Source organism: Thyridium curvatum (genome assembly GCF_004353045.1).
Source record: "Thyridium curvatum strain D216 chromosome Unknown NODE_74_length_206198_cov_80.914379, whole genome shotgun sequence".
In the NCBI taxonomy this organism is placed as follows: Eukaryota; Fungi; Ascomycota; class Sordariomycetes; order Thyridiales; family Thyridiaceae; genus Thyridium; species Thyridium curvatum.
Window position 1 is genome coordinate 17,457 of NW_022156829.1, and position 15,483 is coordinate 32,939.

At 54.1% G+C, this 15,483-nt stretch overlaps 3 protein-coding genes across 3 annotated transcripts; 2 read left to right on the forward strand and 1 right to left on the reverse strand.

Moving 5' to 3' along the window:
* Window positions 1–459: 459 nt before the first annotated feature.
* E0L32_009776 (uncharacterized protein) lies at window positions 460–2,211 on the forward strand (the record flags this gene model as incomplete). The annotated part of the gene is made up of 1 exon (XM_031144777.1): window positions 460–2,211. The coding sequence occupies one exon, from the start codon at window positions 460–462 to the stop codon at window positions 2,209–2,211; it is 1,752 nt and encodes a 583-aa protein (XP_030990425.1).
* A 1,286-nt stretch (window positions 2,212–3,497) lies between these two features.
* Window positions 3,498–5,867, reverse strand: E0L32_009777 (uncharacterized protein; the record flags this gene model as incomplete). Its single annotated transcript, XM_031144778.1, has 3 exons — window positions 3,498–3,542; window positions 4,074–5,604; window positions 5,719–5,867. 3 exons carry the CDS (start codon window positions 5,865–5,867, stop codon window positions 3,498–3,500), a joined length of 1,725 nt encoding a protein of 574 aa, XP_030990426.1.
* A 3,123-nt stretch (window positions 5,868–8,990) lies between these two features.
* E0L32_009778 (uncharacterized protein) lies at window positions 8,991–15,327 on the forward strand (the record flags this gene model as incomplete). Its single annotated transcript, XM_031144779.1, has 3 exons — window positions 8,991–9,192; window positions 9,487–13,776; window positions 14,132–15,327. 3 exons carry the CDS (start codon window positions 8,991–8,993, stop codon window positions 15,325–15,327), a joined length of 5,688 nt encoding a protein of 1,895 aa, XP_030990427.1.
* Window positions 15,328–15,483: the final 156 nt, after the last annotated feature.

Consider the following 15,483-nt stretch of genomic DNA (forward strand, 5'->3'; position numbering starts at 1 on the left):
CACGACCAGCCTCGCCTCACTCTGGTAGTGACTACACCGACAGACTGAAGCGAACCTCGTCCAGTCTACAGAGGACAACCCGCTTGTCAGCCGTTGCCTGTGACGGATCGGCCTTGTTCACGGACACAAGGCTGTCGACACTGCACGCCAATTCACGGCCAAAGAGCATTCGTCAAGTCCCACCCTGTTGTAATTCTTGGACAGTTGTACACTACTTAATCCGGCTGTGTTCCCCGTCGAGTCCCTCTACACCGACACAGCGCACCTCTTTTCTATGAAGCATACGACTTTACGACTTCTCGATTTGTAACATCGAGCCCCCCCACGTCGTCAACCTTGTGTGAAGAACAATCTCGACGATTCGTGTCTCACTCGAACTTGCAAGATCTTTGAGTAGATCTGTGCCCCCTTGGAAGCAGCCACGACGGCGAACTTTCAGGCCCTCGACACACATCTATCATGGGTCCCTTACCACCGGATCCGTACAAAGCCCTCGGCGTCAAGGAGGACGCCGACCTCAAGGAGATCAAGACCGTCTACCGCAAGCTTGTGCTCACCTGTCACCCGGACAAGTTCCCCAACCTCTCCAAGGAGGACAAGGCCGTCAAGGAGGACGAGTTCCAGCGCGTGCAACAAGCCTGGGAGATCCTCAGCGACGATAACAAACGGAAAGAGTACGACGATGAGAAGAAGATAAAGAAGCTCCGCGACGAGGCCTACAAGAGCAGTCCCCATCCGTCGGCCACGAGGCCGGCGCCCAAGAACTACTACGAATACAACGTCAACGTCAGGACGACCGAGCCCCCGCCGGCTTTCAAGCCTGGCCCACCTCCCGGCGCCTCGCCGTATTCGCCCTACCAGCACAGCAGCCCGCAGTTCTCGTCGTCATGGGACCGAGACATCCCGACGCGGTCAAAACCTGTCTACGAGGAGGACCGCAAGGCGCGCCGCACGGCTAGTTACGAGAAGCCGTCGAGGCGGGAGGAGGACCGGCGGAGAGCCGCGGAAGAGGAGCGCGAGCGGGAACGGGAGCGCGACAAGCGGCGGGCCGAGCGCGACGCGCGCGAGGCGGCCCGCGAGGTGCAGAAGGAGAAGGAGAAGCGCGAGAGGCGTGAGAAGGCCCTGGAGCTCGAGGCGCGCGAGATGCGCGAGAGGGAAAAGCGCGCCGAGGCGAAGCGCATCAAGAAGGAGGCCGAGAGGGCGCGGGAGAAGGAGCGCGACAAGCAGCGCCGGGTAGACACGCAGGAGAAGTACCGGAGCACCAGGAAGCCGTATCTCGAGCACCACTCCGAGTCGGACGAAGAGGTGCGGGCTTTCATGAAGAAGTCGTCGTCGTCGAGCAGCAAGAAGCACTCGGACACGCCGACGCGCGAGAAGTCGTCGCGCAAGGCGTCGCGCCAGATCGAGGTGCAGCCCTTGGAGGAGAAGATCGAGGCCACCATGGGGTACGCGGCAGACTACATGATGGCTGCGAGGAGGAAAGGCAGCAAGTCTGCCCCTGCGCCGTACGCCGAGGTCTCCTCCTTCAGCCCTCAGTTCCCGAACCCGGACAATATCGCCTTCAAGCGGGCCGCGACCGACCCGCCTCGGAGCCGACGGGCCTCGCAGGACGAGAAGAAGTTCACGGCCACGGTCGAGGAGGAGTCGGAGTCGGACGACGACCCGCGGGGCGCCACCTCGCGATCCTTCCGCGCGCCGCCGCTGACCAAGGCCCAGACCATGGCCGTGCCCAAGCCGTCGTCGTCGTCGTCGCCGCGCGGCCCGCCCACGCTCAGCCGCGCACAGACCATGCCCACGGAGCGCCTCTCGCCGCCCGAGGTGCCCGCGCCGCCCGTGCCCGAGTCCTCATCCCGCCACTACTCAAAGCACGTGTCGTCGTCGTCGTCGTCGCGGCCGCGGCGCGACAGCTACGACTACGACGTCGTGCGGCCCGAGGGCCCGCGGCGCGGCGGCTCGTCGTCGCACGGAAAGGTCTACACGATCGACCAGGACGAGTACGGGCGGCGGCGGGCCGGGTCGGCGCGGTACGTGCCCGTCGAGGAGATGGCGTACTACACGCCCTCGCGGTCGTCGGCCGCGCACCACCACATCCCCGGCGCCGGGTTCGACAAGGTCAAGATGACGCCCGCCTACGACCACGTGTACCAGGGCAAGTACTACACGCAGGACGACGTTATCCAGAGCAAGTACAGCAGCGCGTATGCTTACTAGACAGAGAGAGCTCTTTTTGTCTCTTTCGGGTCTCTGTGTGTGTGTGCGGCCCCTCCAGCCCGAGCCGGTTGCGGGTTTCTCGCCTTTTTTACTTCTTTGCAATTTTCTTACCCTGTTCCGAGCAAAGACTTTTGGGGGTTGGTTGTATGGCATGATCCGCGGATGGATGGGCTTGAACCAACTCTTCTGCGTAGAGATTGTCGGACCGACGCCCTTGCTCATGGGAGGGAGAATGATTTGAAGTACGCTGGGCTTTTGTGAGGCCTGGTGGCGGTACAGCCCAGCCCGCGAGAATCGGAGTCGAGAGGCGGTCGAGTCGCGAAATGCGCTTGCCGGAGCCGAGCCGAGTCGAGTCGAGTCGAGTCGAGCTGAGCTGTTGTGTGAAGCGAAAGAAGCATGAGAACCTGGCCAGGTTGGGCAAGGTTCATTTGTTGTTGTACTGATAGAACGGCGCATCCCTTCAGCTGGGGGATAGAACTGTTCGCGTGTTCTCTCATCATCTCTTGTTTTCTATAACGAACCCCCCCCATCATCATCATCGTCATCATCATTTATAACGTCATCTACACGACATACATACATACTTATATAACTACATCATAAATAGGCCCACCCCCCACACAGATACAGAAACAGAAAGGACAGACGGATATTAGTTGGCCCCGAGTTTGTGTCTGCTGGCAGAGGGCCAGGTAGGACAGGATTTTCTTTCAAGGATACGGGATCTTGTTGTGTTGGATTTTTTTGTCACGGGGGTCGGCCTTCCGGGCAAACGATATGGAAATGAAATCATCACCTCGGCGTCTCTTGGGTGGTGTTCTTAACTTTTTTTTGGGAGTATGCCTTCTTTTTGGTCATTTGATTCGGGTTTGGGATTTGCAGTCTGTCCTTCTTGTTGTCTTGTTTCTCTGACGAAGGAATATCAACGATCACATCACCATCTACAAACATCACATTGGTGGGGTTTCCGAGTTGCTCACACTTTACCTCTACCGTCTTTTTCTATAAGGGATCGGCAGTAATGGTTGGTGGAGAGTCCGCGGCCTACCTACCATTTTTTATCTTTATGAATACTATGAGAAATATGGATCTTATTTTACCAGCCCTACTGCAAATCTCTGTGTGTGCGTGGAAGAACGGTTTGTGAAAACAAATGTGCTTGGTGCATATCTATGTACTTGTACTCGAGGGGTATCGCCGTCTGATGCTGCGTCCTATCACGAACTTCGGTTGCAAGCTACCTAGGTATGGAGATGGTGCTAGAGGATGACGAAACAACAACATATTTAAGCAAGGTCATTCATTAGGGCAGTTAACGTAGTGGCGGTCCTCTAGGTAATGCATAGTAGTAGAAAATGCAAGCAAATTGACCCTGCTGCTGGATGGATTTTTGATTGATGACAACGCGGACGGGATGCTATGTACTCCGTCCTCCGCTCTGGAAGAAAAAAATAAAAAGGATATATGTAAACAAGGGACAACAGGACCTGGGACAAAGGGTCTTGTCGTGTCGGGGTATCTCGGTATTATGCTCTTTCTTGCTTTCTCTCCCCCCCTCTCTCTCCTCCTCTCTCTTCTCTTCTCTCCCACTCTCTCTCTCTCTCTTTCCTCCTCCAAGCAAGCCTGCCGTGAATGCAATGGGTCCAAGACAAATCCCCCTCTTGTCCGCCACCACGAGAAACTAAGAAAAGCCCAGGTCTATACGAGCACGTACAGCGAGCAGATCTACACCATCACACACACACGCCAAATGTCAGCAAAAAGGGTTCCGTGGCACATACATCCGCAGCAGCAGGGAAAGCAAAGGAAAGGGAGGGAAGGGGAAGAAGGAAAAAAAAAAAAAAAAAAAAAAGGCAACATACCAGGCTCAGCCCCATGATCATCGAGCACCAAAAGCACACGTTGTTGAGCGTCTTCTTGCCGCGGACCCACCTGGTCCGCTGCAGCACGACGATGGGCAGCTGCAGCATCTGGCACACGAAGCCGTAGCCGCGCAGCTTCTTGGTGATGCAGGCCATGACGATCTCGTGGCCGACGGCGCTGATGAGGAAGGTGAAGACCATGGCCTGGGACCGGCCGACGTGCGGCCGCGAGGCCGAGTAGACGTGCCGGCGCAGAAACGAGTAGACGGGCACGTTCCACTCGCGCGAGAACTCCATCCAGTCGGTGCTGTTCCACCAGTCGCTGTAGAAGTGGCGGTCGGCGAAGCGCGTCATCTCGGCGAAGGCGCCGAGGACGTACTCGAAGATGACGAGGAAGACGAGTAAGAAAGTGAGCATGAAGGGGAAGAGCAGCCAGGAGATGGTCTCGGCGAGCACGAGCAGCTTCTCTAGAGAAGGGTGGGCCGTGGCGGGCGTGCCGGCGGCGGAGAGGGCGGACACGGCGTCGAGGCGCGCCGAGGACTCGACGAGGATGGGCAGGATGAACTCCTCGGAGATGACGGTCAAGAGGAAGATGCAGCCGAAGACGGCGACGATCTTGGAGATGAGCGACTGCCAGTCGATCTTGTCGAGGCGCGGGTACTCGAGCTCGTAGCACAGCGTGGGGCAGAGCAGGTAGTCGAGGTAGTTGCGCCAGGTCAGGTTGCGCGGGTAGGTGATGTTGCCGATGGGGCTGGTCAGCTCGCGGGCCAGGTCCTCGCGCAGCTGGGCGACCTCGTCCTCGCCCTCGTCCTCGTCCTCGTCTTCCGCCTTGTCCGAGTCGGCGGCGGCCTTGCCGTTGGCGGAGCTGCCGCCCTCGGGGTTCTCGGCGGACGGGTATAGGTAGGCGGGGGCCTTGGAGGCCGTAGAGGGGTCGTCGAGGGCGCGCAGCCGCTTCTCCGCCTCGGACAGGTGGCCGTTGTAAAAGGCCCACGAGTGCATCTTCATGAGCAGGACCATGGAGTGCAGCAGGAAGAAGACCTGCGAGGTCCAGGTCCAGCCGAGCGCGAAGGGCAGGGCGACGAAGAGGCCGAGCCAGAGGCACTGGTACATGCTCTGCAGGGCCATGCCGCCCCGGTTCCACGTCATGAAGCTACCCGGGGCGGCGCGGCGCGCGAGGCCGTGCAGGGCGAGGGAGACGGTCGTGGAGGCGACCATGAACAGGTCGGCGAGGGCGAGGTGCCACAGCTTGACGGTGAAGAGGGACCAGATCTGGACGCGCAGCGGGTACCCCGTGTCCTTCCAGTTGCGCAGCATGGTGGTGATGCCCATGATGGCGAGGCTGATCCAGAAGAGGTTGAAGAAGCCGTGGAAGTCGCGGTAGTCGGACTCCGGGTCAAAGTGCGACTTGCGGCTGGCGAACTCGATGGTCGGGAAGATGCGGCGGCGCTGCTCGGCGCGGACCTGCTTGCGGGCCGAGGAGAGGGACTTGACGGAGGGGAGGGCGTCGCTGGGGACGGGCGTCGAGCGGCCACTGTGTGTTCCCGGGAGGGGTCAGCCTTTCTGCGTGGATTCTCCGTACGAGCAAGCAAGCAAGCAAGCCAACAAATGCATTGGTCTGTATGTCTGATGTGTGGGTATGTCTTACCTCGTCGCGCCGGTGGCGATGCCGTCTACGGGCCCGTCGGAGGACGCATTGCTCAGCTGCGACAGCTGCGAGTGCACCGGTTTCCTGGGCCGGGGGCGGAGGATGTGGTCGTGCAGGCCGTTGGGGAGGGGCTCGACGGCGGTGGCCATTGTCTTGGTTCAGGGTCCGGTTCTGGCCCTCTCAGCCGCTCATTCGGCAGATAGCGCAGAGATGCCCCCTTTCCAGAGACACGGAAACAAGAAAAAGCGGTTCGTATGCAATGCGCGAGAGCTGCGTCTGTCTGCGACCGTAGGGTAGAAGAATAAGGAGACGTGGAAAAGACGGGATGAAAATTAATAGGATGCGTTAAGAGGTGAGGGTCCAGGTCCCTTTCGCCCCGATTAAACGGCGGGAGTCAACCTTGGAGCAATGCGGCTCGGGAAGTATGACGCTAAAGTTTGATAAGAGCTTTTAATAAAGCTAAGGAGGTACCCTTAGATCGCTAGCTGTAAACCGCCGTAGGACGATGATGGATGATGCGAGAATGAAGGCGAGTCGAGTCCACGATAACGGTTCGTGCAACTCGACAGCTCTATGTATGAACCTCCATCTCCAAAAGGCCACACGACACTCCCTCCAGCTCCAGGGTGTGACGAACACCCCCGCTCTCTTCCCCGTTCAGGGGCAATGGTGGTGGACTTGTTGCCTCGGCCTGCGTTTTACCTGGTTGCAAGGTGGGATTGATGGGATGACTGGAGGATAGATAGGACGAAGTGTGATGGGACGATGCTGTGTTTCCCAGACTGGGCGGAATGCATTTCGTTTGCATTACGTATCATTGCCTCGTACGGACATCCAAACGCCTCATCGCAAAGCCACAGCGCGAATCGCAAAGAGGCGACAGGCCGGCGACCGTTGGACAAGACGGTTCGAGTCTACGTCATTTTTCGCGATTGTCGGGTCCCACGCGTGAAACTCGACGGCGCTAGAACCACCAGAAGTGCAAGCGAATGCCGGTCCAGCCGGGACAAAAATTGCCCTTAAAGCCCCCTGAGGCCTGAGGGATGGATTCTCCAACCGAACTGCGGCTGCCTGCACGCTGATCCCACTGGACTTGTCTTGGGCGACGTCAAGATTGCTACCTGGATCTGACGAATGCATGTATGATCAAGATCAAGCAAGCGTACGACGCGTATTCCTCTTCTCTGGGGGAATGGCCAATGGCCACGCATCCCAAGCACCCAGCTAGCCAGAAAAGGCGGAGCGTTTGTTGCTAGAGCTGGCAAAGAGGCAATCTCAGGGCTCTCTGGACGTAGGAGCTTGGCAAAAGCAGCTTGGGAGGAGCTTCTCCCCCACTCCAGGCCGCGTTGCCTGACATCACGAGTCTTGCCGACGTCCCGAGCAGGCCGCTCAGTTTCCAACCCTTGCTTCTTGCAAGATTCCACGCGGGTGAGAGAAAGGGAGCTCCAGATGGAACCCCTTCATACCGTCGGGCCCATGATATTCTCCGATCGTTAGCTTCAGTCACTGCGAACCGGGCCGGCCCTGCCCGACCGGACGGAGCGGGTTCAATTTCTGCAGTCGGGGCCCGGCCGAGGCAGAGCAGGGGATCGTCCAGGACATCCCAACAATTGCCTCCTCAAGTAGACAGCAGATTTCAAGCGTTGCTGTAGCGTCCTCGTCTATCTTGACCATTGCGCTGGGATATCTCGAATACCTTGCGGCATGTGGGTGCTGTCAGCGATATCGCGGTCTGAGACATGCAGACGGTCGGTCGGTCACATATTTATCGCATCATAATTGCATGTCCCGTGTTTGATGCGATATTACAAGTAGAACATGTCTTTTTTGTTTTCTTTATGCTGAATATTGGCATTTCAGAGCTAACACCATCGCTTTAAGGAGAAACAATATCTCCTTTGGTGCGGTCAGGCACAGCGATCGCCCAAACTGTCGCCCAACTTGTCAGTAAACGGGAAACGGATCGGCAATCTCAAAGACAAAAGATCTCTCAACTCACTTCCATGTACCTCACAAGTCCCCCGACGAAAATAGCGGTCACTCCGGGCGGCCAGCCAATCACTGTTGCAGGCGGACCCCGTGGCCTGGCATGCTAAGTTGACAGGGCGTAGCGCCAGACCTCTTTTACCCCGGACCCTGTCCGTTCGGAGATCAAAAACGTGCTTTAAATAGAAAGAGGCTCCAGCATGCTTGTCATTGACCGTTTTGGTCAGCCATTGTGATGTGGTAAGACATGTTTCTGCTTGGAACTGGTGATCTGATCGAAAACGCGCGATTTCCGTAGCGTCCACATGGCACTCCGTTTGCCTCCGTCTTTATACGTGAGGACATACTTGGGCGTGCAGAGCAATTACAGAGCTTCAGCAACTACTCTGAGGAAACACTCGATTGGTCACTAATAACATACGGCTAGTTTCAGTCAGGTGTACAGTACATAGATTTAGCAAGCTTGCTGAAGAAATGCTACTTGTCTTGTGGACAGATGAAGAAGGAATAGTTCTGTTAGTTCTTGAGCGTTTCTTGGCTCGGAGGTCTGCGCTTGTGTCCCTGCACTCTCGATAAGGACCAGTCACAGTGGCATAGAAGGGCCAAAGCTTGGCAAGCCTCGAAACTATGCAGGACACACGCACGATGACTGGCGTTCACAGCAGGCGATAATGCGATCGGAAGAAAAAAGCAAGTTAACAAGCATAGGTCAAGAGGCATTCGATTGCGCTGAACTGAAAAGAGGACACAATCCCCATGGAGGACATGTCAGTTAGGCAAAGGTCAACTGGGCGATCATGGTTGGTTGGCCAGCATGCCAATCAACGGTTCATATATGACCAACAACACGCCCCGACCAGCCAACAGACGCGGCGGTGCACAAGACAGGACTAGACAAAAACCAGTCATTAGGGAACCTGTACTTGTTAGTACAGCGGACCCCAAGCAAGAGTTGTAAGGATGTGCAAAAAGGATATTTGAAGCAGTAGCAGTACACACTGGTAGATTCAGATTGGTTCACAAGCTGATACGTGTATGGTTGATTATCGAGACATTGCCCCCATCGAAGAGATGATTTAAGTAAACTAACCATAGTCGACTCTCCGAATCGTGAAAGCAACAACTCGCAAAGCTGTCAAGCATTTCTCTATGGAAATGCAAATCTTCAAGATATCCAGCAATGGATCCAGCAGCATGAAAGCACCGAGACAAAATCCCTAACACTCATAAATCGAAAGGGGGGCCGAATAGAATCTGACACAAGTGATTCCGGCACAATATCGTCAATGGCTGGCAATGCACTTCTTCTCGCTCTGGGTATTGATGACGAGTTACTGGCTCGGTCTGTGGTCGAGTTCCTACTAGCCCACTGTGCACAGCCTGAACACAACCAGCCCGGGTTTTCGCCTCCCAAACTGGTCTTGGGACAGAAAGAGAACGGTGATGCCGAAGACTTTTTGATAAACCCACTGCACCCAGCGAGCTTAGGTACCGATGAACTGGATGGCTCGAGGTCAAGCGCAATACATTTTGCTGCTAAGAAACAGCAATTCAATATTGCAGAACTGTTGGTAGAGAAACGCAAGGGCTGCCTTACCCAACGCGATACGGAAGGGAGAACAGCACTACATCTCTTTGCTGAACTTGGCAATGAGTGTCTAGTGTCTAGTCAAGCTCCTTCTGGAAAAAGGTGCACCCCTGACTGATACAGACTCGGAAGGAAGGAATGCCCTGCATTACGCAGCGCAAGGGAAGCAAGACAGGGTCATCACATTCTTCTAGAGCATTCCAAAAAGGAGAGATGCCAGGAGAATGAACCCCCATCGTCCCCTCAAGCCTATCAAGGCCACGATCAGGTCGACGTTAGTAATGATCAAAGTGCAAGTGTAGCACATGATCAAGCTGGCGAAAAGAAGGCTCAAGAGTCTGCATACATCGACCAAGAGACGAAGGATGGAGAGACCGCCCTATATATCGCAATCAAAGTGCGCTGCCAGCCGGTTGCAAAGTCTCTCATCGGCCATGGAGCTAAAGTCAGTACTGGGGGCAAGGATGGCCATTGTGCTTTCCTTCTGGCAGCAGAAAAAGGGTATCACGAAGTACTTAAGGTACTACTGATGGCGAGACGTGAGTCAATTTCTCAAGACCAGCTAGATAAGGCTCTGCTGTTGGCTGCTAGAGAAGGGCGCACTGAAGCAGCCGTTTTGCTCCATGAGAACAATGCCAAATCTGGCATCAAGGGGCGGGAAGCCATGACAGCTTTACACTGGGCTATCGAAAATAAGAATGAGCACCTTGCTGGGTTGCTTATTGGCGCACTGAAGGACGGAAATATCGATCCCGAAGACCAGAATCATAGGACACCGCTCAGCATGGCATCAGGAGCGGGCCTGAAGACTACAGTGGATAAGCTTCTGGGAAAGGGAGCGGATGCTCGCCATCAAGATGGACTTCGGCGCACCGCCTTACACTGGGCAGCTATGGGCCACCATGATAAGATTGTCGAGGGTTTGCTCAACGCAAAACAATCGCCTGATGTGAATAATGGAGACAACCAGGGCCGAACTGCGCTGCATTGTGCAGCTTATACCGGCGCATCGAACGGAACCGAAACCATAAGACTTCTACTTGATGCTAAGGCGTATCCTTACAGCAAAGATACACACAAGCAAACACCGTTGATTTTAGCGGCTCGGAAGGGGCATTTATCGGCGGTCAAAAAGTTGCTTGACACTCAATGTGACTGGGAAGCACTCGATGAAGACAAGAGGACGGCCCTCGATTGGGCAGCAGCAGAGGGGTTTGAAAAGGTGGTTGCAGAACTACTTCTCAAGTTCAATGAAGACTCGAAGAAATCGGCCCTCGATCACGCAGCGAAGAACGGACACTTCGCAATTGTTGCCATGCTATTCAACAGTATCAAGCAGATCGCCATCCGAAACTCTGCTATGAACACCATCTTATTTGCTGCAGCTGCTACTACTAGACTCCCAGAATCGCTCGACAGGCTGATAAGCAGTGCGACTGATGTTAACCCCAGAGATGGTCTTCAACGGCGCACACCTCTCATGCTAGCTGTGAAAAGTCGAAATCGCCAGCTCATAGACAAGCTTCTTGATCTTAAGGCACAGACGGATTTGCAAGACGCAGACGGAACAACAGCACTGATGACTGCAACTAGAGTGCTGGACGAGCAGACCGTCCAGGCACTACTACTCGCCCACGCAAACCCGGATCTCCAAGACAACCAAAAATACACGGCTCTTCACTATGCTGTAGAGACAGGCGATAATCCCTGTCTACAGCACCTTGTAAAGTACGGAATTACCAGTGCAAACATCTTGGATTCCAAACGGCGAACTGCGTTGCACATAGCTATGGAAAACCTCGAAACTGGCGACGAACCATCGTCTAGGCGATACAGGCGGTACTGCCGCCTTTATCCGGATCTGGCACGTCAGAGGGACTTTTGGCAGTATCTTCTTGCTCTTGGGCATGACTGTCCTGACTCTGGGTTCTACACACTAGCTGAAAAGACGGATCTGCACTTGAAGGATGAAAGAAGCCAAACACCTTTGCACTTGGCTATCCGCAAAGATCAAATCAACATTGCGATACTGTTCCTCCAGAGGTCAGAAAAGTACGATATGGACGTCGGAGATACTTCTGGCAGAACACCCTTACTACTTGCAGCTGAAAAGGGCTCGGATCTAATGGTACTACTTTTGCTGGTCCACCAGTTCAAACACAACGTCCAAGATAAAGCAGATCGAACCGCTTTACTATTGACAGCGGAAAGAGGTGCTTTAGATTCAGTCATTGCGCTTCTAGATGCAAAGGCAGATCCAAACATACCCGATTCTAGAGGACGTACTCCTTTGTCGGTCGCGTCACAGAACGGGCACGAGGAGGTGGTGAGCACGCTGATTAAACGTGCGGAGGACTTGACTCTCGATTCTCGGGATTGGATGGGCCGGACGGCACTGATGCTTGCAGCCGAGAATGGCCACAAACCTATTGTGGACCTGCTTTTGGGTCACAAGGCGAACACAACTATTACGGATTACAATGGGAAGAAAGCTTGGGAAAAGGCAATGGAAAAAGGCCATGCTGACGTGGTTCGACTTCTATTGTCAGAACCCGACGCGCCCGTTCAGGACAGGAAATCTGTCAATGACGCATTACTCTTAGCCTCTCGGCGAGGCTGCGTCGAACTCGTGGGTGTTCTCCTCGAACAGGGTGCGAACGCCACTTTTCAGAACGACAAGCGTTGGACAGCGTTGCATCTGGCAGCCATGAATGGTCATCACAAAGTGGTGGAGATCCTGATTAAAAAAGGTACGGATATCTCCCTCAAAGACGGCACAAATCGCACCGCTTTAATGCGAGCTACCGAGTATGGGTTCGAGTCGATTGTATCTCTTCTTCTCGAAAACAAGGATGACAAGAATGAAATCGACGAGTGGATGGGTCGAGAAGCTCTACTATTCGCCGCCGAAAGGGGTTATGCTGGTATTGTCGACCTACTGATCAAGAATGAGATTGATCATAACCATACGGATTCGACTGGGAGGACTGCGATGTCACTGGCCGCCATGAATGGCAATAGTGCCATAGTCCAAACACTGTTGGAAGCAAAGGCAGACTCAGCCATCAAGGATAAGCACGATAGAACTGCTCTACACTTTGCAGCTTGGGGCGGTCATAGTGACGTGGTGGAAGTATTACTCGAACATGGCGCAGACGTCAGTGCCTCTGACAAAAGCGGACAGTTGCCTCTACATCCAGCGGCAGAGCGTGCCTCAGAGCGAGTTATCAAACAGATCGTTGGCAAAGGAGCCAACATTAATGCCAAGTCGAGGAATGATGGCCAGACTGCGCTACACCGCGCGGCCTGGGGAGGCTCTTTGGAAATTGTCAAGCTCTTGCGAGAGTGTGGCGCCGACTCATTCATCCGTGATGATCAAAGCAAGAAACCGTGGCAGGTTGCTGCAGAGAAAGGCCACGAGAGCATAGTGGAAGCACTCCTGAAGGACGAAGAGAGCGTGTCAGAAGAAAAGATTCTAAGGAAGAAGGCGCTGATCTTTGCGGGCGAGATGGGATGTCCCATCATTGCACAGGCGCTGATAGAAAAAGGGGCAGATCCCAGCGTGAAGGATGGGAAGGGACGTACGGCGTTGCACTGGGCGGCAAAACGCGGAAATGGAGCACTTGTTGACCTTCTCGTGAAGAGAGATGAGAGTTTGCTAAACGTTCTCGATCCTGACCGCCAAACAGCCCTGTGCCTCGCCGTGCTTGAAGGCAACGCGGTGGTAGTCGAAAAGCTTCTTCACCATGGCGCCGATGCCAACATCCAAGGAGAAAACAAGCAAACAGTGCTGCATCAGGCCGCCAAGATGGGGAATTGGGAAATTGTGCAAGTCTTAGTCAAGCACGGGGCAGACCCCCACGCCCGTGATTGCGACAAGAAAAAGGCTTGGGAGCTCGCTGCGAAGGAAGGATATCACCAGATCGTCCGCCACTTGCTGGAAAAGGAAGTTGATTACTTGCTGGGAAAGGAGGTTGATCTGAAGCTCCATCATAAGAAAAAAGAGGAGTTCTTCTTGCAGATGGTGGAGCAAGGTTCACTTCCTATGGTCCAGTTACTCCTGGATAAAGGTGTGGACGTGAATGCTAGGGATCGACATGGAAAGGCAGCCATTGGCCTGGCTGTGGAAAATCGTAAAGATGATGTCCTGAGGCTACTTCTCTCCAAAGGAGCGGACCCAAATCTCACAGATTCCAAAAAGCGAACACCGCTCCTGTGGGCTGCGAAGACTGGAAACACGAAGGCTATCAGCCTGCTTCTGGAGCAGGACTACACAGGAATCAATCATAGCGAAGAAGAAGGAGAAGTCGAGAAAACAGCGGAGGAAGCAGGGGAGCAAGAGGGCGGAGAGGAGGGCGGAGAGGAGCACGGAGAGGAGCAGGGGGGGGGGCATGGAGAGGAGGACGGAGAGGGGCCCTCGGCTACAAAGGAGGACGAAATTGACCAAAGCTCCAGCGATGAAACTAAAACGGAAGATGATGAAGGTGGCGATGTTCAAAGGAACCAGGCCGACTCACCAGCATGCAGAAACACGTACCAAAATAATAATAATAAAGGAGCAAAAAGCTCACAGACTCACCCGGAGGGGAGTCTGCTGCGAAAATCGCTGAATAGAGATTTTACTGCCGTGCTCGACGAGGTGGTGGCGTGTTGTCGTTCGGTTTTTTTATCGGAAGGTAATACTTCGTCAGGGGATCCAAACCCGAAATTTTATCAGAAGGTATTACTTCGTCAGGGAATCGAAACCCGAACCACCTCGGAACAATCTCGTGTTCTTCCTACTTGACCATAGCGGTCTTTTCCTCCCCGACGACTGACTGCGTTAACCTCACCTATAAGGGCTTTGGAAGGGGGGGGGTCCGGGCGTCCCTCCTGGGTGCAGGGACCCTCTAGAACAAGGAAGCGACGGCCACAGGGAAGAGCAAACTCACGGCGACGACAGACCTAGTATGAATCTTGACGCTTCTCTCACAAGTAAAGACGGGGAAGGAGAACCTTCCAAAAGCAAAGCCAGTCTGGGATCAAAAGGAACAAACGGCCGAGACACCAATGACGGCACCAGCTCCGGTCTGAACAACGCGGGTCAGGATAGCGAAAATGAAGGCCGAGAACGCAACGAAGCCGGAGATATCCGAACAGACGATGAACACCACAACACAGATGTCTCCGAAGAGCAAGTTGTTCAAAGTAGCGACGATGGAGCACCTAGTAGTAGGGACGGCGAGGAGGGAGGCTTGCGCGAAGCTGATGAAAGCGATGAAGATCCACCCATCGAGGCAGGCTCAGTGAACAATGAAGCCATAGAGTCGACAGTGAAGCGTACTTTCAGATACGAACTGGTCAATAGCTGCGACTACAAAGGTCGGACAGCATTGTTGATTGCCATCGGAAACAAACAGGATAATGCTGCGAGGATCTTGCTCAGCAAAGGTGCCCCAGATATCGATGTCAACCTCCACGACGAATTGAAGAGAGCACCTTTACATCTGGCAGCAGAAAGAGGTAATCGATTACTGGTCCAGAGTTTACTGGAAGCGGGGGCAAACAGATATCATGAAGACCAACTCGGACAGACAGCACTGTTCCCAGCCGTGGAAAGCGGAAAGATGGACATTGTCAATCTTCTAGTCGGGGATGGGAACTCTGAAGATCTTATCAATACCTGCGACAAGCAGAACCAAACTGTCCTCCACGTGGCTACCGACCAAGGGAACATCGCGATACTTCAGAAACTGCTTGACAGTGGAGCGAATCCCAATCGGAAAGACAAGCTTGGTCGTACAGCGCTGCTCATTGCTACGGAGAACGGTGAAAAGGATATGGTTCATGTTTTACTCGGAAAGAATGCAGATGTGAATACCGAGATGCTTCGGCAGGCGGTTGCGAATGGTGACAAGGAAGTGGTGGAAACACTCTTTGGTCAACTCAAAACACACCTGTCCACGAAAGATCTGCAGAGTTTATTGGATCTGGCGCGTAAGAGTGGGAACAAAGAGGTCACATTTATGGTCGCGCAAAAGCTCGATCTCTCGTGAGGTCAATAATTCCAAATGGAACAGAAAGGGAGTTTCTTATGTTGTACATATTGACTTTTATGTTTTCAAAGTTTCAGGTGTGACATTTAACTATCTGTATTTCAGGATCAGCATTATCTATCTTTGATCATGCTTGACATAGACGTTTGGATAAGA